The 24,111-nt window shown below is 46.4% G+C and overlaps 1 protein-coding gene across 1 annotated transcript in view; it reads right to left on the bottom strand.

Moving 5' to 3' along the window:
• LOC309857225 (kinase suppressor of Ras 2-like) overlaps window positions 1–24,111 on the bottom strand; it is a gene marked incomplete at its 3' end in the record, with an annotated part of 124,312 nt that overhangs the window by 87,496 nt on the left and 12,705 nt on the right. The window contains exons 3-4 of the mRNA XM_082750014.1: window positions 14,600–14,740; window positions 4,580–5,585 (exon numbers count right to left, since the gene is read on the bottom strand). Of these exons, the coding sequence (XP_082606140.1) occupies window positions 4,580–4,759 (180 nt within the window). The 5' untranslated portion in view covers window positions 4,760–5,585; window positions 14,600–14,740. The remainder of the gene's footprint in view (window positions 1–4,579; window positions 5,586–14,599; window positions 14,741–24,111) is intronic.

Genomic DNA, 24,111 nt, shown 5'->3' with positions numbered 1-24,111 from the left:
AAATGTAAAAAAAAAAAAAAAAAAGTAGAAAATAATGTTTCTAGGACATGGGAAAATTATTTCAAGTTGGGATTTCAGGGTCCATAAATGATACCGCACGGGGCAACGTTCATTTGTGGATATAGCTCATCCATGGCTACTACGCGGGACAAGAGCAAGGCTGAGTGGCTGTGATGGGCCGTGGGTGTGCGTCACCCACAAAGCCTAAACTATTTACTCTCTGTCCCTTGACAAAAAAGGCTGTCAGGCCCTGCTTGCAGGCTGCCATCGGACTAACCTTTAAACAAATTTTTATCGTATTTACTCCGAAACCTTTGAAGATTTCTACCTCCATCCTCAAAGGAGGGAAGCTTTGTCAGTCTGACTCCCTTGTCCTTAGTCAGATCTCAAGAGCTTGTGATCTAAATTCATTTCCTTGGACACTCTATCAGGGACTCTCCATTCTGGACCCACTGGTCTCCCTGAAGCCCCACGAAGGCATCAACTGGCACGAAACGCCTTCAGCTTGTTGTCTTGCTGCAGGCTCTCCCAACCTACTGTGATCTAAGCCTTTCCCCATCCTTCTCTCCGTTCAGGGTCCCCAGCTCCCCAACCAAGAAAGCTACCCTAACTGCTCTGCCAAATGTTTCCCTGGGTGTATTCTATGGAACATCAGACCCAAGGGATATCCTTGGAAAAAGGACCCAACCCTCTCTTGGAGTCACCATGCCCATAGTTAGTATAGTAAGACTCTGAGAAGACTCTGAGAAGTCTGTTTCCCTTTGTTTAACACAACCTTTCTCGGGTGTTAGCACCCAAGGAATTCATCTTGTCTTCAGAGTACTGGTTGACCACCAGCATCTAGCACAGTGCCTAGATCACTAGTATGTGCTAGAAGAATGGAAAATACTACCAGACCATAGAACTAAGGTTGCACAGAACATACTTTGAAAATGCTGCTCAAACTCTTCCTTCTCTCCCTCTGATCTGAGCTGTTCCCTTCCATGTCATCTAGCCCACACCACATAATGCTAATCATATCATCATCATAACTATGATTTATTCAACCCCTGCGGGCTGTGCTAGAGATAGCACTAGACCCTTGAAAATGTCCTGTCTTTCAGTCCTCATAACCACTGAAGTGGGTAATGTTATCTTTTTTTGCCATTGTGCCAAAAATTAAACCATGGGTCAGAAAATTTAAATTACTAGCCCAAGATAAAGTAAAGCAGAAAAGCTACAATTTAAAACTGTATTGGTCTCACTCCAAAGCTCATGGCCTTTCTTCTCTGCCAGAATACCTCCTGATAACATGCCATGGCCAGTCCTGTTGGCTGTCCACCCAACGTCCCTTCTTGACAGAACCTTGACTGTGTATGGAGTGACAACAGGTCAACCAAGGCAATGGACCACGACCCATCTAAACCACTCACGATGCTGTTCCCGCTTCCCCACCTCCCAGCATTGCAGCTGGGACTACCTATCCGACCAAGTTTCGGCCAATAAGACATTCTTAAACATCACTGGGTGGCTCAGTGGGTTAAGCCTCTGCCTTCAGCTCAGGTCATGATCTCACAGTCCTGGGATCGAGCCCCGCATTGGGCTCTCTGCTCAGCGGGGAGCCTGCTTCCCCCTCCTCTCTGCCTACTTGTGATCTCTCTCTCTCTCTGTCAAATAAATAACTAAAATCTTAAAAAAAAAAAAATAAAACATCATCTGTGGGTTAGGTAGCAAGAGGTATTCTGGGGAAGCAAAAAAGAAAAAAAAAAAGACATGAACCCTTTATATCTGCACACTCCTCACCTGGCGCCCCCCATCCCTACCTTGAACCTGGGTGTGATGGCTGAAGCTTGCAACCATTAGAAAAAGGCCACTGACAGCTCAAAGAGACGACAGCCCCGACGTTACTATCTTACTTGAGCCAACTCAAGCAGCCACATCCCTCCAGACTTGATGCCACACAAGGAAAAGAAGCCACTGTTCCCTTGAACATGTGGTTGCAATTTCCATTTCATGCAGTTTGAAAATATTCTTCACAGACCCACATGCTGCCCTCCCGTATCATTTGCTGTTTGGACTTGATCATTATTTCTCACACCTATACTGTGAGCCTTGTCTCCCTAATCATGCAGGACCCTTCTGGAAGGCTCAGTCCACGCTGTATATTTTTGTTGTCATGGGGTCATAGGCATGCTACCAAATTTTGCTTATTATCATAGTTTTCCAGGACATTCCATGTACTGCTTACTTCAGTGTTTGTGAGCAGGGAGTTCTCACCATCAAACTGCAGAAATATGTCCTAATCGGTGGGTATTCCTCAGAGTGTCAATGTGAAAACATGCATCGAAACACTTGGACTGTTTCTTAAATGCAGATTCCTGGGCCTTCCCTCTCCCCCGGCCCCCGACCCCCAGTCCCACCTGAATTAGAACCTCTGGGGTTAGAGGCTGAGAAGGCACATTTTTAATAAGTTCCCTTGGGCGGTTTTGATATACAGAAATATTTGGTTGATAAAGAACCTTGGTCCAAAACCTAGGCGAGGTTTGGCAAGATTTGGCTGTACCAGGAGTCACCAGCGCTTCCTCCGTGCCCCCCCCCCTCGCCCCAGGGACCCGGGAGAAGCATAGAGCTGGCAAGACTGCTGGAGACCCTTCCCTGCACAATATGTGTAAAGCAGTGGTGGGCATGCTCTTTGGTGTCCTGGGACCAGGAAACTGACAACCAGATGCGCTCCAAGTAATTGCAACCTCTTGCAACTCCACCCCCGGTTTTCAAAGAAAACCACGGTGCAGGAAAGAAGCCACAGAGGCCAGGGTCCACTGGGACCATCGTCATCATTCCAGAAGCTATCAGAGGATGGGCCATGTTGAGAAGAGTTGAAAACTAAACCAGGGGAACTTACACAGGGATACATAAATGAGCACTTGGGACTCCTGACTCAAAGGACCAAAGAGGACTGAGGTGGCCCTTTTGGGTTACTTATTTATTTACTGCCTGCCGTTCTGTGAGTTCACTGCTCACACAGAGACAGAAAGGTGGGCCAGGGCATCCCACACTTTTTCTTGCAGCCACAAAGTCCTAGCCTAGACTATTCTCCCAAAACTCCGAGAAAGCAACTACCTGGTCTCCCAACAGAGTCCCCACTCCTCTGATCCCTCTTGACACGTATTTTATTTCATTTCTGAGGATCATTTTCCCACATGACAGGTGCACACAGACATGTATTCTAGGGGACCAAACAGCATATCACACACACACACTCTCTCTCTCTCTCCTTTCAAATTGATGACCTTCCAAACAGCCAAAGTTAAAATCATGGGGCGGGGGGGGGGGGGACAACTTTAAAGTGAATCAGAGAGTGGAACTTATCCAAGCAGGAACGGGGGCACAGGGCTCAAAGATTCAGCAGGGACGGAAAAGTTCGGGCCTTGGAAACTCCTGGAGTAGAAACAGAGGGAACCTCCAGCACCACACATGCCCACTTCTCCAGAGGGAGAACCCCTTTCCTATGCTCCCAGCCTGCACAGCCACTACCCTCAGCAAAGGCCAGCTAATGGGAGTTCCCAAATTTAATTAAGCCATGCATACAGCTGTTTTGAGGGAGAAGTAGAGGAACCCTTCAGATGTTTCCAACGACGTGGATGCCCAGTGGTTACGTGCACACCAGACATTTTCTAAAGCTCCTGAAACCTTCCTCCTTTGACCAAGCTGCCTTGGGAAGAAATAATTTCTGCCATCTTCTTTCTGAGTAACTTTGCATCCAACCCCATCCCCCAAAACTGCTTCAAACTCGCCCTCAAGTTCTGTTGGAGACAATGTTACAACTCGCCAGAGATGACTCCTCCTCCAACCCCTTTCCCCGCGGTCCCACCACGGATTCAAGAGTACTTTCCCATACCGCTTGCGTGTGCCGATGCAGGCACATTTTCTCTTATCTTTTTACACGTTTCAGGCCTGCAACAGCTCCCTGCATCAAACGGTTTGATTGGAAACTCAATGGGGATTTTTTTTTCCTCTTTACCCCTTGACATGGATACCACTGAACAAAAACAAAAACAAAAACAAAAGAACAAAAACAAAATCCAAGGGGCAAAAGCGAGCCAGGGAAGGAGGCTGAGCGCTGAAGAGGTCTGTATTTATAGGCAGCCCCATTCTGCGAGCAAAAACCACCTTTGACCACCTGCAGAATGCGCAAGGTCACGTGGGTTCTCTGCAGCGCCTTAATGCCTTACCCAGCACACAAGCCCCCGTGGCATATAAACAAACCCACAAGCGGAAAAAAGAGAGAACTCCCTCCTCGGAGGGGAAGCGAATGATAATAACAGCCGCAAGAATAATAATACATAAGGAATCACAATTACTACTACTACTACCACCACCCAGCCAAGCGTAGACGACAGCGGTACAGTAAAGGGACACCCAGGGCAGGCTTTGCAAAGAAGATAAATCACAGAAAACCAAATCCTGCCCACCTCGATACCTTCCCACACCCTCCCGCCCCCCAACAAACAGAATCAAAGGAAAGGGGGGTTGTGGGGAGCAAGGAGAGGGAAGGAAAGATTGCTTTTTTTTTTTTTTTTTTTCCACAGGCAACACCTACCTCCAGGGTCCGGATCTCTTTTTGTGTGAGGTCGTTGGAGGTGGCACATTTGGTCCTAAGCCCTTCCAGGTTGGAGATGCTCAGGTCTATCATGTTTTGGACCAACTCGCACTGCTGTAAGGCTTTTTGCAAACTCAGAGGCTGCTGCTCCTCGCTTTTCGTCATGTTTTCCTCATCCATCGCTTGCTCGGCAAGCCCCCTTCCCCTCCTCCTCCTCCCAGAGAGAAAAAAGGGGCGGGGGGGCGTAGAGGTAGTCTACCCCCTACGCTCTCCAACCACTGCGACTTCTCAACAATGTCTCATGAAGAAGAAACCCAACATCTCACACAGGGTTGAGGGGGTGGGGTGGGAGGAGGGGACAAGAGCCAAAATTTATTATTTTATTTTGGGGTATCAAGCAGACTCCATTCGAATGTCTCCTCTTTTTGAGTCTCTGGTCCCTGAAAAGGAGAGATGCTGTTTCTCCGAAGCAAACCAGGTGATGTGATGCTGTCTGTACACTTAGGGAGGAGGAGGAGGAGGGGGAGGAGGAGGAGGAAAAAGAGGAGGAGGAGGAGGAGGGAGAGGAGAGGAGAGGAGGAGGCGAAGGAAAACAGCGCTCACTCTACACACCGGCTCCGTGAAGGACAAATGTATATATTTTTGGCTGGCTGGCTTTTATGTCAAAAAAAATCTGCTTTGCCCCCCTCCCAATTGCAGTGACAGGGCATTGTCCACCGTTTGGAGTGCTTTAGCGCGTCCTCAAGATGCTGTCTGCATTGCTCCCGCGGCTGCGGCGGCGACTGCGGCTGGCTGCTGTCTCCTCCTCGCGCTGCTGCTGCTGCTGCTGCTGCTGCTGCTGCTGCTGCTGCTGCTGCTGCTGCTGTTGCTGCTGCTGCCGCCGCCGGGCTCCGGGGGTGACGGCTGCTGCATTCGCTCCTGCCTCGCTCCACACCGACATCTTGCCTGTCAATCAAAGGGCGGGGGGGAGCGAGCGCCGGCGAGGGATGGAGAGCGAGCGAGGGACCTGCGGGGAGCGGGTTGGTGGAGCGGCGCCGTGCGCGCAGCCGCCCCGGCCCGGCGCGCCAGGGACCCGCCGGAGGAGGCGGCCGCAGCGCGCGCAGGCTCGCGCACCTGCCCGCCGAGGGGCCGGCGGCCGGCGCGGGCCGGGGCGAGGGGAGGGGAGGGGAGAGGGGAGGAGGGGGGAAGGGGAGCGGAGGGGGGGCGGGATTCGCGGGGATGCGGAGCTCGTGTGGCGGAGTGCAATTACTACCGGGCGTGCGTGCGAGCCGGCGGGCGGGAGCGCGGGGGAGGCGCGCGCGGCGGGGGAGCCGGCGGGGAGTGTGCCCCGGCGCGGGGGCTGGGCGCGGGGGCGGCGGTGGGGGGAGGGGGGTGGGAGGGCCACTACTACGGCACGCTCTCGCGAGACGAGGCCGGAGTGCTGCTCAGCAGGTGCGCTCCGGCTGGGAGCAGGTGTGCACCCAACTTTCTTTTTTTTTTTAAGATTTTATTTATTTATTTGACAGACAGAGATCACAAGTAGGCAGAGAGGCAGGCAGAGAGAGAGAGAGGGAAGCAGGCTTCCTGCGGAGCAGGGAGCCCGATGCGGGGCTCGATCCCAGGACCCTGAGATCATGACCCCAGCCGAAGGCAGCAGCCCAAATCACTGAGCCACCCAGGCGCCCCTGCACCCAACTTTCAAACCCTTAGTGCGTGCTGGGGAAACGTCAGCGTGAACCTGGGCACGTCCTCTCTGGCTTTCTGGCTCGGGGATGTGTGTGTGTGTGTGTGTGTGTGTGTGTAAAACGAAACAAACCTGATCATCTTTCGTGAGCCCTGCGTGTGTGCGTCTGTCTCTCTGTCTCTTGTCCTTTCTTGTTACTGGAGAAAAATAGAACAAATCTGATAATCTTCCATGAGCTCTAGGCTGCTGCTTCCCAGGGTGCGTGCGTGTGTGTGTGGTGTGTGTGTGTGTGTGTGTTCCTTTGTCCTTTCTTGTTACTGGGGCAAAGTAAAACAAACCATGAGCCGTAGGACGCTGCCCAACCCCGGAATTGGTACCCCGGCCTGCAGTTACCCAGAGGGGTGGCTTTTCCATTTGGAGGGGGAAAGGGGCTTTGCCTTAATCTGACTGTTATGCCCTAGGTGTCCTGCACTATCTGATCCCCACCTACCTAAAGGACCTTAGGCCAGCAAACTGTGGCTCCAGAGCTAAGAATGGTTTTTATATTTTTAAATGGTTGGGGGAAAAATCAAAAGATTTTGTGATGTGTGGGAATTATAAAAAAATTTTAATTTCAGTGTCCATACACAAAGTTTTATTGGACCACTGCCACAGTGGTCCACAGACATTTTTCTATGTCTGTTTACTGCTGTGTTGTCATAGCAAAAGTGCGTAGTTGCAACAGGCACTGTATGACTTGTAAAGCCTAAAATATGCGTTTTATGGCCCTTTCCAGAAAAGTCTGCCCACCCCTGACCAAATCACCAAACATATTTTTGCCTCAGAGTTCTTTGCTCTCTATATCCACTCTGCCCAGACCACATTTCCCTCAAATTCTCTCCTGGTTGGTTCCTTGTCACTCAGTGTCGACTCAAATGTCATCCCAGAGAGCCTTCGTCTTCCTGATCATCTTAACTACTGGCAATCCCAATACCCACTGCTCAAAGGATGTGTTCAGGATAATTAGCAAAAGGCTCCTCTTTCTCCCGGTGAACAGAGCTCCATGCCAGGCAACTGGGTTTATGGAGCAGAGTGACTCAGAAAACATGGTAAAATATGTGTCCCTTAAAGGAAGCCACTTGAAAAGTAAAGAGAACGACAGCCAGTGATGGCAAGCTTTTTTTTTTTTTTAAGACTGTGGACCATGAGGTTTTACAGCTCATATAGAGCTGAATCAGCATTTTCTTTTCTTTTTTTTCTTTTTCTTTTCTTTTTTTTTTTTTTTAAGATTTTACTTATTTATTTGACAGACGGAGATCACAAGTAGGCAGAGAGGCAGGCAGAGAGAGAGGATGAAGCAGGCTCCCTGCTGAGCAGAGAGCCCGATGTGGGGCTCAATCCCAGGATCCTGAGATCATGACCTGAGCCGAGGCTTTAACCCACGGAGCCACCCAGGCGCCCCAGAATCAGCATTTTCAAAAGCCCTCTGTCGATGAGAAACTCAAGTGAGTTCTCTATGTCCTAGTCTTTTGAACTAGGAAGTTCATGGATTCCAATTCTCTGGTAAAATTCACTTTTCAACTCTTTTCTCCTTCTTTGGCTTTGCGTCTCTTGAACATATTAATCATGGTTATTTATTTACTTATTTATTTAAATTTATTTGACAGACAGAGACACAAGTAGGCAGAGAGAGAGGAAGGGAAGCAGGCTCCCCGCTTCACAGAGAGCCTGATGTGGAGCTCAGTTCCAGGCCCCCAGGATCATGACCTGAGCCGAAGGCAGAGGCTTTAACCCACTGAGCCACCTAGGTGCCCCAATCATGGTTATTTTAAAGCCCTGATTTTATTTCAGGGCTTTGATCACCTGCACACTCTGTTTCTATAGCCTGTTTTCTATTTGTTTTCAGGGATTTGTTCCTGTCTCTTGGCAGACCTTGTAATTTTTGTTGCATGCCATACAACATCTGTATATGAAAAATATATACCAAGTCTCTGGGTGATCTCCAGGAGTCCTGGAGAGGGCTCACCGTTTCTTTGCAACCAGATGGCATGGGGACTGAGCACTTTAATGCAGTCAGGGGCTGAGCTGGGTGGAGGCAGGGCTGCAGTTTTTTGTTTTTTGTTTTTTGTTTTTTTTAAAGATTCTTATTTATTCATTTGACAGATAGAGATCACAAGCAGGCAGAGAGAGAGGGAGGAGGAAGCAGGCTCGATGCAAGGATCGATCCCAGGACCCTGGGATCATGACCTGAGCCGAAGGCAGAGGCTTTAACCCACTGAGCCACCCAGGAGCCCCAGGGCTGCAGTTTTTATAAGACTCCTATGTAACTCTGGTTCCCACCGCTAAGGCTTTGCCTTTCAGAGATTCCAAATGAGAACTTTAGGTCTTCACTGAGGTCCTTCCCCTGGTCCTGTGCTCTAATCTTTGTGGCCGTAGCATGGGAAGAATGCTGGATACACTGCTTTTCTTCAGGGGCTTTCTGTTTGGCTTCTAGCCTCTTGGCCTGCACTGTGGCAGAATTGCCAAATATCTTAAGAGGAAAACCACTTTTCTACCTTTCCCTTCTCTCTAGGATAGTCCCTAATTTTGTCTCTCCAGCCCTAAGACACCACCAGAATTCTGCCGGTTTCTCTGGCCCCCAGCAGCAGCATCCTTGCCTGGGAAAAGTCTAGATTTCAAGGCCCAAATTTGCAAATGCCCCAGGGAAAAAGTGGCTGCAGTTTGTCCCCCCACGTCAACGTTCCAGAATCTTGGCCCCTCTAGTTCTGGTTGCTTTGGCAGCTCTCTGCACGCCTTTAAGTAGGTGATGATGATGATGATGATGAATTGACTTGGCTTTCCTAGTTGTTCTCGGGGGAAGCAGAAGTTTTAAAAATGGAGGTAGCCCATAGTTCAGAAGTCATCAACAGGCAGGGCTGTAAGCAGCACACAAAGGCATTCCGTTTGCCCCCGCTTTCCCCATCTGATCACCACCAGCATGTCTTTCCAATTAGTTGCAAGAGTGGACAATTGTTACACTTCATATCCATCCAGCCCCCTTGAAGACCTTCCCTGTGTTTGAAAATGCCCACCTTATGAGTCCCACCTCTCCGTAAGAGAAACCAAAGCACTCTTCGAGAACCTTCCTTGCAACCAAGTTTCATGTGATCTGGACTCTACCATTCCATGCATCACATGAGATTTTATACTTGAAAGTGAACGACAAAGAGGAGCCTGCCTATCTGATAGTGAGCGTGGCAGCCAGTGCGTCGGTGTCGGGCTGTTCGGCCCCTGTGTAAGCATGGGATCTGTGCTGAGGGGCATGGCCTGGCATTCACAGGGGCCGTCTGATGGAGCGGTGTGGGCATCACTCCCAGCTGGACAGTCCGAGCCTAACCCTCTCTTCCTGGAGATTCCTGGAGATTCCGCCACCTGTCTTAGGCTGCCTTGGCTAACATAACAAAATACCATGGTTGGGTGGCTTCCATGACAGAAATTTATTTGTCTCCCAGTTCTGGAGGCTGGAGATAGTGGTGCCGGCACATTCAGGTTCTGATAAGAGCCCTCTTCCTGGAGGTCAGAGGGCGTCTTCTTGCTGTGTCCACACAGCAAGTCCACACAGCTCCCATGGTTCCTCTTCTTATAAGGCCATCGCTCTTTTGAATTAGGGCCTCACCCTTTGGCTTCACAAAACCCTAATGACCTCCCAAACATTGTAAAGGTCCATTGAGGGGGTTAGGGCTCGAGCGTGTGAATTTGAAGGGGACCCAATTCAGTGCAGAGTACCCCCGTTAAACCACTTGTACTTGATCCACCTGGAGTAGTACACTGTGTCCTTTGCAACAAAGAACCCTATATTCTTACCAATAATGTTGACATCAGGAGACACTTTCAAAAATGGATCTGGGAAAACAGAAAGATGTGGCCTCATTGGGCAACAACTGGTAGATCTGAGAGATAGCTGTCTCTCTCCCTGGGACACAGACTCTCCAGTTCACCATGGACCCCACCTAACCCCCCCCCCACCTAACCCCCTTCATTCATTGTATCTCCTGCCTGGCCCCTGTTGGCATGTGCATTGGTTGCCCCTGGGATAGCGTACAGTGGTTTGCACCCCAGAGCAACAGAAATCTTGCGGATATCAAGGTCGGAGAACAGGAGCGGACGGCTGCACGTTGTGCTATGGTTGCTGGGACTTCATTCTGGAAAGTGCTCGGCACTTTGGATGCTGCATGTCTCACAGCGCCTTTATCCCCCCCCCCCTTTTTTTTTTAAGATTTTATTTATTTATTTGACAGACAGAGATCTTAAGTAGGCAGAGAGGCAGGTGGGGTGGGGTGGGGTGCGGGGAGCGGGCTCCCCGTCGAGCAGAGAGCCCGATGCGGGGCTCGATCCCAGGACCCTGGGATCATGACCTGAGCCGAAGGCAGAGGTTTAATCCTCTGAGCCACCCAGGCACCCCCCTCACAGTGCCTTTAACAATAGTGGAAATAAATTCTTCTTACTGGGCTATGAAAGGATCTGAGCTTGGAAATATCACATCAGACCCCATAACTCTGAGTTTCAGCTGTAAGAACAGGCCATATTAAAAGTGCAGTCCAGTCCGATCAAAACTGTACTCTCATATGCGGTTTAATACCTCTTGCCCACCCCCTCAGCTCTGATCCACAGGTGGCTCAGGAATCTGCAGTGGAGATGAGCGCAGGTGTGTCCTCTCCTGTCCCTTCCCAACTCACCTTGCCGGAGCATAGGAGCAGGAGAGCAAGAGGAAAAGGGACCCTTTGCTGAGAATGGGTATAGTTCTCTTGGGTGTCAGATGCCCCCCACTGCTTGCCTTGGCCTGACAAGGGCTGGTTGCACTGGGAGATCTTTGGAGAACCCTGTCGGGACTTTGTGAGCGCTCAGTGCATTGCTGGGTGACCTCTTGCACACCTCGTTTCCATTCAGACCCTGGGAAGCACCCCCACATTCTTTTTCTGAGGTCCTGGCTGAGTCCTCTTGGGTGAGTCAGGATGACTCAGACCTACACACATATTCGGGCCCCTGGGATATAGGGTGCACCTTTGCCCTCTGCCCTTGCTTCTTGCCCTATTGTCATGGACAGCCCCAGGCAACCTTCAGGTGGCAATGAGGTGCCGGTCACCGCCCCCCCCCTTGGTGTTCCCAGTCTCATGAGTGATTCTGCTTTGAGCTCTCCTCTCCTGGCTTGGAGATCAGAGGGGAGAAGAAAACCACCTACAAAGACCTGTCAGAGAAACATTCTCTGGATAAAATCTGACCTTGTTTTATATAGGCTGGAAGCTGATGGTTACTGACGGTCAAGGGACCGGTCTGGTCACCTCTTGACAGGAGGAAGTATTGTTACGCATTGCCCTCAGCTTTGAAGCTTTAGCTGAAGTTCTGGGTCAACAGGAAAAGTCTCATTCCACATCTCGTTATATTAGCGATAAGCTGTCCCCAATATTTTCTAAGTTGCCTGGTGAATAGGGACCCAAATTGGAAAGTAGCGCGTTAGGAAGTAGGGGGGGTGGCCGACGCCCCTGAACATAACAAAACTGACATGACTTCTCCTTGAAGGGCTCGACACACCGCCTTCCCAGGGCATTTCTTTCTTTTTTTGCTTTTCTTTTTTCTTTTTTCCTTTTTCCTCCTGATTCTTTGCTGGGGGATCAATCTCAGGACGCCAGCCCCCAGGATACAACCGAATCTTCCATAGCTGTGAGAGGACTATTATTGTTCTGTTCTAACTCAGTGATCCCCAAAACATAAATGGCTTTAAAAAAAAAAAAAAAAACCTTTGAGGAGTGCCGGCAGAATGCTCCTATCTTTAACCTTGTGAAGTCTTTCCAACATCAGAAAATGGACTTTTTCTAGAGTTCTCCTCCTTTTGGCCTTTTGCCTCTTTGTTTCTTAATTTTCCAGTGCAGGCAAAGCAACAGGATCCCTCACTTGATGGCAAGATAACTTGAGCTCTCGGTAATGAACAATTTAGTCCGGTGATTTATGCTAGCTTTACAAATTAAGCACTCAACAATGCAGTGAATTTTTCAGAGACAGCACCCTCAGGATGGAAGACGATGTATACTGTGACACCGGCCAACTCCTTAGTGTACATTGAAGGATTTCGCTGAAAGTTGCAGTAAAGTGAGGCCATTGACCAAACTTGCTTCCTTTTTTTTTTTTTTTAAGATTATTTATTTATTTCTTTCACAGACAGAGATCACAAGTAGGCAGAGAGGCAGACAGAGAGAGAGGGGGAAGCAGGCTCCCCATGGAGCAGAGACCCCGATGTGGGGCTCGATCCCAAGACCCTGGGATCATGACCTGAGCTGAAGGCAGAGGCTTTAACCCACTGAGCCACCCAGGTGCCCCCCAAACTTGCTTACTTCTTACACCATCTTGCACTCCAAAGAAATCATCTGCTCTGCTTGGGTACTGGGGGTCACGGCTTGTGGGACAGATTGAGGCCATGGCCACTGCCCCCAGTCTGGGCCCCTGACAAAGGAAACAACGCACACGCATCCATCTGTGGCAGCCCCGATGAAGTTCCAGATTCTTTTGTTTGGTTTCTATTGCAGCTGAATGTACATAACATAAAATTTGCCACTGGTGACATTTATTACACTCAGGATTGTGCAACCATCACCACTCTATACTTCCAGAATGTTTTTGTCACCCAGAGGAAAGTCCCGTCCACATTTAGCAGTCATTCCACATTTCTGCCTTCTTCGGGCCTCTCGGGACCACTAATCTTCTTTCTCTCTCTGTGGACGTTTACCTCTTCCGGATTTTCCGTAGAAGTGGAATCTTACAATATCAGCCCTTCTGTGTCTTGCTTCTTTCACTTAGTGAATGTGTTTGACCTTCATCCATGTTGCAGCATGGATCGGTGCTCTGTTCCTTTTTTACAGCTGAGTAATATTCCACTGTATGGAAGACCATATTGACACCTGGCCATCTGCTGGTGCATATTTAAGTTTTTCCATCATCTGGCTATTGTGAATAGTGCTGTTACGGACTTTGTGCACAAGTTGTTCCAACAGTGTCATGCATTCTTTTGGGCATACAAGCATCCCTTGGAGATGGATTTGGTTCCAGACCACTACAGTAAATATTACAAATGTTGCAATAAAGCCGGTCACGTGAATTTTTTGGTTTCCCCGTGCATATAAAAGTTATGTTTACAGGGGACTGCAGATATTAAGTGTCATAGCATTATGTCTTTAAAAAGCAATGTATATACCTTCATTAAAAAATACTTTATTTCTGGGATGCCTGAGTAGCCCCGTTAAGCCTCTGCCTCGGTTTCAGCTCAGGTCACGATTTCCTGGGTCATGTGATTGAGTCCACATCTGGATCTGTGTTCAGTAGGGAGCCTGCTTAAAGATTCTCTGCCTCTGGGGCTCCTGGGTGGCTCAGTGGGTTAAGCCTCTGCCTTTGGCTCAGGTCATGATCCCAGGGTCCTGGGATCGGGCCCCGCATCGGGCTCTCTGCTCAGCGGGGAGCCTGCTTCCCCCTCTCTCTCTGCCTGCCTCTCTGCCTACTTGTGATCTCTCTCTGTCAAATAAATAAATAGAATCTTTAAAAAAAAAAAAAAAAAGAAAGAAAAAGAAGAAGCTTGAAATATTACAAGAACTATCCAAATGTGACTCGGTGACACAAAGTGAGCAAATGTTGTTGGAAAAATGGCACACACAGACTTGCTCAATGCAGCGTTGCCACAAACCTTCGATTTAGAAAAAAGCACAATATCTGCAAAGCTCAATAAAGGGAAGGATAATGAAACGATATATGCCTGTATATCCAGGAGCAGGGATGATGGTCATACGATAATTCAGTTTAACTTTTTGAGAAACCGCCAAACTATTTTCTATAGCTGTTTGCACCATTTAACATTCCCCCAGCAACGTGGGAGGCTTCCAACTTTTCCACACCCTCCCCTCCTGACTCTTCTTGCATCGACAGCATCTCTTGAGAAAACATAGCGACGGGACACCTAGCAAAGTCTGCACGCACACACGCATTTCTTGAGTGCCTATCACGTGCCAGGATGGTGCAATAATATAAGATTTAAATATTAATTAAAAAAAGAACAGTGCATTCTTCAGTTTTCTTTCAGTTGGAAGAGATGAAAACCCAAAATGAGCAAAAAAGTGATTCACATCACCAGGAAGTTGAAGGGAGGAAACTCGCTGCAGCCTGGCATTGTTCCCATTCTGTCCCTGTCCCTCAGTCCTGCTTTCTTCCAGGGAGGCTTCCCTTCAAGGCGGTTTCTCCCCCAGGTCGTGGCTAAGATGGCCACCGAGAGCTTAGCAACCCTATCAGAAGTAGAGTTCCTTCCTCCTTATTTCTGGTTTAGTTCCAGTTAACTTAAGTTGCAGGACTGATTGCGCACTAACCTGGTTCAGGCCACGATTTCCTGAGCCAGTTGTGTCAACCAAGGAGATGGAATGTGCTGACCGGCCACGTCTGGGTTGCCGAGGACTGGTATCCACTCCACCCAAAGTGTGTTGTCTGAGCTTAGGGGACGGCTGGCGCCCCTAAAGGAAAAGAAGAATGCTATTGTCAGAAGAGGGAATGGATGTTGGGCAGACCAAAGCCTTGACCACATTCCACTATCCTTGAGGGGGTCATGGTCTAATGGGGGAGACCCATGCAAATGCATCCTGTAATTATACGATGCTTCTGGAATAAAGGAGAGGAATCCATTACCCCTTTGCAAGGGAAGAGACTCTGGGAATCTCTGTCGTGGGCATGAGTCTGAAGCTGCGACTGAATAAGGAATAGGAATCCTCCAGGCGACATCAAGGAAGCTTGTGCCAAAGCCCAGCTTCCTGAAGTCACTGCCATTAGACACAATTGCAAGAAACAGACTTGTCCCAATGATTTTTGAAGTCGGTCAAAAATACTAAAACTATTGGCCTTGCCTTGAGAAGGCTTTTGCTGGTGGATGAGACCACTGCCAGACCTCCCTCTACTGGTTTACTAGATGTGTTAAAACTGGGACAATCCAAGGCAAAGTGGGACGGTTTGGTCCCCCTATTCTTAAGTCCCTGCCTCGTGGACACGTATGAGTGGGCTCAGAGTTGGGGTTAGTGCTGTGGGGGCAGCTGTTATGTAAAGATGATCCCTCTGTTGAAACAAAACATGTCCACAAAAGTTCACAGCAGCAGTAGTCACAATAGCTGAAAGGTGGAAACCACCCAACTACCTGTCACCTAAAGAGCTGGACAAACAGTGTGTGGCATATCCATACAACAGAATTGTATTCAGCCGTAAATAGGAAGGAAGCACTGAGGCATGCTACAATGGGCAATGAACTTGAAAACATTATGCAAAGGAAAGAAGCTAGACACAAAAGGCCTCAGCCTGTAGGATTACATTGATAAGAAATATTCAGAATAGGCAAATCCACAGAGAGAAAGCAGGTGGGTTGCAAGGGGGGGTGGGGGAGGGGATTCAGAGGTATTGGTTTTCTGTTTGGGGTAATGAGAAAGTTCTAGAACTAGATAGAGGTAATGGGTGCACAACATAGGAAAGGCTATTCAACTTTGGGGCCCAGAGTCTCCACCCCACTCCAGTCTCTGCTCCCCAAGCTTTCTCCTGAGGTCCTCATCTGCTCTACCTGCTGGTCCCAAGGCACTAGAGGGCAGGACTTCCAGTACTTGCACAGAACAATGAGAAGAAAGGCAGATGCTAAAATATGGAAATCAGGCAATTGATGTGGTGATTTCCATTTTCATTCCTCCAGAAATGAGAGGTCAGTGAATTCCGTTTCCCAAAAGTCTTACACGACTTTCCAAAGGGTAAGGAAATTTCCCCTTCATGCAATGTCTATGAGTAGGAATCACCTGGGAAACTTTTTTTTTCTTAAATGTTGGTGCCTAGATCCTACCCCCGCCCCCAGAGATTCTGATTTATTTGGTCTGGGGCGGCATTGGGATTTTTAAAAGCTCCCCAGGGTAATTCTGATGTTGAGCCCAAGTTGACACCTACGGCTTTACATCTTCCTTTTCAAGAAGGGCCCCTTTTCTGGCCTCAGACATCACAGAGCAAACGACACACACACGTTGAGAATCTTTACAGCTTTTACTTTAAAGTAAGTGTCTTTTGTTGTTGTGGATAGCTACCCCGGCAAACATATGCTACCTTCAGCTGCTCCGAAGTTATCTTGACGGAGACAAAAAAGCAGAGGAATTAAATAATCTACGTTTTGGTAGGGGACTCCGTGGCCTCCTTATCAACAACAGCATCGAAAGCACCTCATAAAAACCTGAAAGTGAACCCTGCCTTTGTGTCACTGACGTGAAGGGCTCCTGCCTATACATAGTGTGCCATAGACTAAGGAAACAGTCTGATAAAGGACACATGCTGGGGCACCTGGGTGGCTCAGTGGGTTAAGCCTCTGCCTTTGGCTCAGGTCATGATCTCATTGTCCTGGGATTGAGCCCCGCTTCCGGCTCTCTGCTTGGCAGAGAGCCTGCTTCCCCCTCTCTCTCTGCCTGGCTCTCTGCCTACTTGTGATCTCTCTCTCTCTCTCTGTCAAATAAATAAATAAAATCTTAAAAAACAAATTTAGGAGCTCCTGGGTGGCTCAGTGGGTTAAGCCTTTGCCTACAGCTCAGGTCATGATCTCAGGGTCTTGGGATCAAGCCCCACAATAGGCTCTCTGCTCAGCTGGGGGCCTGCTTCCCCCCTCTCTCTGCCTGCCTCTCTGCCTACTTGTGATCTCTCTCTCTCTCTCTGTCAAATAAATAAATTAAAAAAAATTTAAAAAAATATATTTTTTTAAATTTTAAAAAAGAACACATGCTGTTTACCTGGGCTGGAGTCTTAATGGCTTGTCACATGAACCTGTGTGCATTGTTCAAAGTGATCACCCCTTTCCAGAGTGCCACTGTGAGGCTGTCACTGACATCCTGGCCGTGCATTTTCCATGGGCCCCTGCTTGTGAGCGGTCCACCAGGCTCTCCCAACGGGACGAAAAAGCAGCTGCTGGCAGGACAAACAAAACCTGTTCCCTAGTCTGGACATCCTGAAGGTGTGCTACCTTCCCTGGCCCATGCCATTCCCGCATTCCGCGGTTCTCCCAGCCAGAGAAGAAACCCACGCCCGCCCGGCCAGCTCAGGCCGCGGGCCACGCCTCGTGCACCTGCTACGCACACTGTACCACAGCTGGTCGGCTGCATCTCGTGGCCCAGGGTTGGCCCGTGTTCTAGCACCCATCTGTGACTTCGGGTTGGGGGGGTTGGGGGGGAGGAAAAGAAAAAGAAGAAAGAAATGACCAAAATTGCTCGCATTGTCCTGGACGAGCCTCAAATCCTCCACAATTCGATTGCCTTCTGGAAGGCACAGACCCTGAGTTCATTGAGCCTCTTTTTGTATTTGAGTCTGAACACGGGAGCTGATGGCCCTTTAGAAGTCTCCTCTGTGATTTCTCGACTTTCCTTTTCTTTGAAGAAATGGGGAAAAAATGAGAAATGCTGAGTGGGGCAGATCATAAGTTTTCCCCTGTCTTGGGCTTTTGTGCACAGAATCAGATAAATCAGTACCAGTTTAGTCTACCTGGTAAATTGAGAACGTGTTTTATTTTTGTCATAGGAAGTACAAATGTTGGCTTTTTGTTTTGAAAGACAGGCCTAGTCCACGGTTTCGACTGAGCAGAAAGGTTACAGACCTCGGACCAGGGACCCTAACCTCGTCCGTATTCTTGTATTCATTTAACTCAATGATCAATTAATTTCTGATTATAAGCAAAGAGTCTGATCTACTGATAGGACAACAGGAATCTGCAGAATTGGAGGGGGTGCAGGACCTTTATCATCACACATAGAGGTGGGTCCAGGGGAGGGAACTTCCCCTGCAGGGAAGAATGTGAGCTCTGAGCACGAGCTGATGGTCAGGTTTAAATCCCAACTTTGCCACCTCCCAGCCCTGTGACCTTAGGCAAGTGATTTCACCTCTCTGTGTCCGGGTTTCCCCACCCTTAAAATGAAGGTAACAGTATCTGCCTCCTCGGATTGTGCTGAGGATGAAATGACTCAATGCGTGTGAAGTGCCTAGACCACCGCCTGAAAATTAGATGTGACTGCTTCTGCCCGGGAAACCAAACCCACTGGAGTCCCACAAAGGCAGAAGCACACGGTGTCCTGCCAGACTTAGAGGCATGTGGCATTCTTCCTCATCTGTTTCCAAAAAATCTATAGTTTGGGCTCCTGGGTGGCTCAGTGTGTTAAATGGGGTGTCTTGGTTTCCACCCACGTCATGACCTCAGGGTCCTGAGATTGCGCCCTTCATGGGGTTCTGTGCTCAGTGGGGAGTCTGCTTCAAGACTCTCTCTCTCCCTCTGCCCCCCCAAAACAAACAAATAAACTTTTTTTTTTTTTTCTGATATTGGGTTAAAACGGAAAGATCCAATTCAGAATTTCTGCAAGTGCCATGTGCTGACTAGTTCGCATCAGAACCACTTGGATTGCTTAATCAAAATTACAAAGCCCAGGTCCTGTCTCAGACCTACAGAGGCTCTTTGGGGTTCAAGGCCTGGCTATCTGAATTCTTAACAAACATCTCATGTGATATAATGTACCCTCAAGTCAGGAAAGTATTATTAGAATCAACAAACAGAGATACCCGTGGAGCCTAGAGCCTGCTCTCATGAATCTAGGAAAGCAGTGTCTCTGAAACGCCATTCAAACGTTATGTTTTTTCACAATTTTGCCCAGTTATTTGACAACTGGTAACAGCGTATGCCTACAATTTTCTCTTACGTGACTCACTATTTTTACGAAAGCAAATTCATTTTAAAGGGGAAATTTATTTCATTACTGCAAATGAGAAACAGACATCTTGCCATAACTAGATGATAACCGCAAGAGTAAATATCATTTTTTAAAATAATGTTATTAAATTCTACCTAGACACTGTTACTGGCTGGAGCTCTGAAATCTGCTGCAGTATTTGTTAAATAGGAAGAAATCAGCAAGCACCAGAGAGGTGTTCCAGAACTAGAAGCTCCACTTACAGACTTTCTCCTTGATGACATGATTGAGAGGGACTCAAAGGAGAGTAACTTCCTCACCGGGTGATTCAGTGCCATTGAACGTTGTGTCTAAGCACCACCTAAAGTCATTTCCTCGTGAGTCATGGCGCACTTGGTACAGAACTCCAATAAAGCCTTCTCCTGAAGTCTACTGACTCTGGATTTGCAAGAGTAAGAACAGGGAGCCACTGGGTGGCTCAGTGGGTTAAAGCCTCTGCCTTCGACTCAGGTCATGATCTCAGGGTCCTGGGATCGAGCCCCGCATCGGGCTCTCTGCTTAGTGGGGAGCCTGCTCCCCCACCTCTCTCTCTGCCTGCCTCTCTGCCTACTTGTGATCTCTGTCTGTCAAACAAATAAATAAAATCTTAAAAAAAAAAAGAGTAAGAACAAAAACAAACACAATGACCCAGGCTACTTGAGACACCAGTAAGCATGGTATGCGCAGTCCGTGAGTCTCCAGGACCTCCCTCAGAAGGCCCTCTCAAAGGGTGAGGGTGTCACAGATTTGGATTCGGATCCACCGACCCACTGCCTGTGGTTTGTGACCTTGGGCTAGTCTCCAGAAACTGTCCTTTCTACAACATAAAATGACATGATACTTGCTCACGCCAAGATGAAATCAAATGGTGTTTGAAAAGCCTTAACGCAGAGGATGACGCATGGTTGCTGTTCAATAAATGGTAGCTTTCAGAAATTACCAAGACTTCATATTTTTAACCATTTTTGATAGAACTCTTTGAAGAACGCTCTTCTATTTCCTAAATACAGTGAAACTTGATGACTCAAGGCTATCATTTTGAACGTCTCTGCAGTCGTTTTATTGTCACTGGATGCATTTCTAACACCTTCCCATAGTCACCTCTTTGTTCGGGCATTCCACATGTGCAGTGGGCTGATAACCAAGCTAAATGTCCCCCAGTAGAGAACGGATTAAAACACAGCAAAATTACATGGGTAGCCAATCAAAGTGCAAAAAGATACTCTAACAGTCATCAGAAAAATACCGAGATGCCCGGGAGGCTTGGTCAGTTCAGCAGCTGCACGCAGCTCAGGTCAGGATCTCAGGTCCTAGGATCAAGTCTGCTTCTCCCTCTCCCTTTGCCAACCCCGCCACCGCCACTCAGGCTCACTCGCTCTCTCTCTCCCTCTCTCAAATAAATAAATTAAAAGAAAAATACAAATTCACACATTGAGGTATTTCTGGTCCATCGGCATCACAAATATTAAAGAGAGCAGTATTATCTAAGAACAAAGAGAGAATAGCAGATAAGCACTTTCATACTCTAATGAGTGGTAGTATAAGTGGGTACAACTCTTTTGCAGGGCATTTACTCTTTGACCTAGCAATTCTATTTCGAAAAATCTATGCAACAGGGGGACCTGGGTGGCTCAGTTGGTTAAGCGTCTGCCTTTGGCTCAGGCTATGATGCCAGGTTCCTGGGATTGACTAAGTCAGCCAGGCATCCTTACAATTAAAAAAAAAAAAAAAAAGAATGTAGAGCTAAGCCAACAATTGTCACTTTTGAATAGAACTTTGATGCCATGGCGACTTTTTTCTGTTTATTTCAGGTTCAAGACTATGTGTAATAGGGGGACAGGGGATATCACCAATCTAGTCTCAGAATAACCAGAATGTTCCCGAGTTTTTTCATTGTTTCTCTTATTAGTCTTCATTCCCATCAAAATACTAACAGAAAACTGCTAATGTTTATTGAGTAATTAGTAATTAAATAATTAGGTATTATGATACAAATCTCTTCATAAAATAGACAGGTTATGAAGATTCAATAAGTAATATGTAGATATTCAATAAGATTCAATAAGATAATAAGATAATATGTACAGGGGCATCTGGGTGGCTCAGTGGGTTAAAGCCTCTGCCTTCGGCTCAGGTCATGATCTCAGCGTCCTGGGATTCAGCCCCAAGTCAGGCTCTTGACTTGGCAGGGAGCCTGCTTTCCCTCTCTTTCTCTGCCTGCCTCTCTGCCTACTTGTGATCTCTCTCTCTCTGTCAAATAAATAAATAACATCTTTAAAGAAAAAAAAAAAGATAATATATACAAAGTACATAGGTTCCTTAGTTGTTATTTTTGTTATTTTTATCTCATTTAATTTAATTAAATTTAATTATGAAATCATTCTTATGACATAGGTATTATTGATATCCCCTCTGTATTGTCAAGAAAAATCAAGGTTCAAGAAGTTAAATAATTTATCCAAGATCACATAACACATAGCAGTGTTGAAGCTAAAAAGCGGTTTGAGACTCCAAAGTCTGTGTGCTTTACCACTAGGCTGAGAACACTTTGTCAAGTCTTCAGTTTCATGAGATGATTCTATTCCTAAAAGTGCAAAAAAGCAAATTTTAATTTTTTAATTGTTTTAAATTTCAATATATCATTTACTCATTATTATAATCAAATACAGTATATACTACCATCTTCAAATTATTTAATAATTTATTCTAAAGAATAGAGTTGAAAAGCACATGGTTTAAAGGACCCCTGTATCTTACCCTCCTCTATCTCAGCTTTCATGTCCTCTTCCCCAGAGGCAACCACCCTCAAACCATATAGTTTTTCCCCTGGTACTTATTACTGTCCTTCTAGATAGAAAACTAATACTACAATTTCTTGATGTATCAGTTTTAGAACGCCTATTGATTCATTTCTTGTACATTAACACCACTCCTTACTTACCCTCCTCGGATCTCTCCAACATCATTATACAGCCATTTGGGAGTAGAAATGTTTATATTATGACCAGATAAATTTTGTTTTCTACCAAACCAAGTAGATGAACTGTGACTATGTTTCCTTTCTTATAAAACCCTTTTTTTTCCTAGAGTTTATAATTGACTTGGTTTTTAATTTCTCCAAGTATTGTTTTATACATATATATATATATATATATATATATATATATATATATATAATTTTTCAAGGGCTCCAACATCTCTGCTATAGGCCTGTCAACAATATTTCCTACATTCTAAGAATCAGTTTCATGTTTTTCCTGGGGATCTCCTCTCAGAGTCTGTTTTCTTGCTCCAATCAAGACAAGTTGTTCTCTAGGGCCTACTGCACAGCTGTCATTTTGAATCATCTTTTTGCCATTGTCCTCTGAATTTCCTTTGCCTATTGCCCATTGTGAATCTCCTCTTCCTTCAAGTCTTGTCTCACTCTTTCTTATTTTACTCTCATTTTGTTAGAGTACATTTCCAAAAGCTTATTGAAAGAGGGCAAATGGAAGGTAGTTTTTTTAAGTCCCTGAATGCCTGAAAATATTTTTTTTGAAACAGAAGACCTTTCTGTTTATTTTTTTAAGCTATTTTTATTAACATATAGTGTATTATTTGAAAATTTTTTTTTCTGATGTTAATCCCCAGTGATAGTTTGGTTAGATATAGAATTCTAGATTGGAAAGCTGGTGACTGCTCTCCCCTCAGGTATGGCACATCTATAACTAACACATATTTTTTTATTCCTTAATTTTTTAAAAGATTTTTTTAAAGTAATCTCTATACCCAACATGGGGATTGAACTCAAAATCAAGAGTTGTGTGCTCTACTGATGGAGCCAACTGAGAGGCCCAACATTTTTTTGTCAGACTCTATGTTCAGTGGGGGGCATGACTCCAAGATCAAGAGCTACATACTCTATGGACAGAGCCAGCCAGGTTTAATATTGTCTTAGTAAAGTTTTTGGAAAAGGCAAAGTATTTAGCCTTTCATATTTAACTGGAAATCCCTCCAACAACCTTTTGTCTCCCAATATTTGTTGAAATCTCTTATCCACTATTGTCTCCCCTCATTTTATTTATCCTGGTGAGTTAGTACATTCTCATCCCTTTATTGTGTTTTAGCCAGATTTGGGGAGGAAAAGGAAATAAAGGTGCCTCCCAATATGCTGGTTTTAATTGGAAATTCCACAATGGCTTATTTATAAAATACTATACTATAAAATATTCATGCATATGAACAGAGGTGAGGTCTCCAAAGGATGAATTTTGTACTCTGTTTTCTCTTTGTCTGAGGAGAGAAGACCACCTTTATACTCTCCTGTGAGGGCTATACTCCTCAGCTTAACTTGGCTAACACCTAAACAAGGGAAATTGCTTCCTATGCACATAAAATTACAAACACAATTAGACTTGGTTTTCCTGTTTATAGACAAAGGTTTAAAAAACATTATGAACAAAAAACATTATAAACAAAGCTTTAAAAAATATGCAGGATATGTGGTCCCTGCTCTAAATCAGATTTTTGCTTTTATTTCTATTTTAGTTTATTTTTAAGAAAGGGATAGAAGCGTAGTGAAATGCATTTGTGAAAGGATTATGGATAAAATACCAGTATTCTGTATTTTTATTTGTTTACTTATATTTTTATTTTTAAGATTTATTTATTTATTTGAGAGAGAAAGAGAGGTACAAGGGGGTGGGTAAGAAGCAGAGGGAGAGAATCTTCAAGCAGACTCCCTGCTGAGCACAGAGCCTGACACAGGGCCCAATCCCACAACCCGTGAGGCCACAACCTGAGCCAAAACTGAGAGTCTGAATGCTTAAACAACCGAGTCACCTAGGTGCCCCTAGTAGTCTCTATTTTTAAAGAAATTTAAGAGTTAAAAAAACAAAACAAAACAAAATCCAGACAGTTAAATAGTGGTCTGTAATCTCAAAGGCACTGTCCTTCACTCTCAGATGGGTTTCTGCTACAGGTGGATTTTTCTGGAAGAATACGGAAACAGAGTTTGAAGAACAAGAGTTAGCATTCAACATCTGTGAAAAGAAGCAGGAGGAAGGGGCGCCTGGGTGGCTCAGTGGGTTAGGCATCTGCCTTCAGCTCGGGTCATGGTGCCAGGGTCCTGGGAT

This window comes from Mustela nivalis (genome assembly GCF_964662115.1).
Source record: "Mustela nivalis genome assembly, contig: HAP1_SCAFFOLD_504, whole genome shotgun sequence".
Classification (NCBI taxonomy): domain Eukaryota; kingdom Metazoa; phylum Chordata; class Mammalia; order Carnivora; family Mustelidae; genus Mustela; species Mustela nivalis.
Note: the sequence above shows the minus strand (reverse complement) of the source record. Positions and strands in the feature narration are given on the sequence as shown.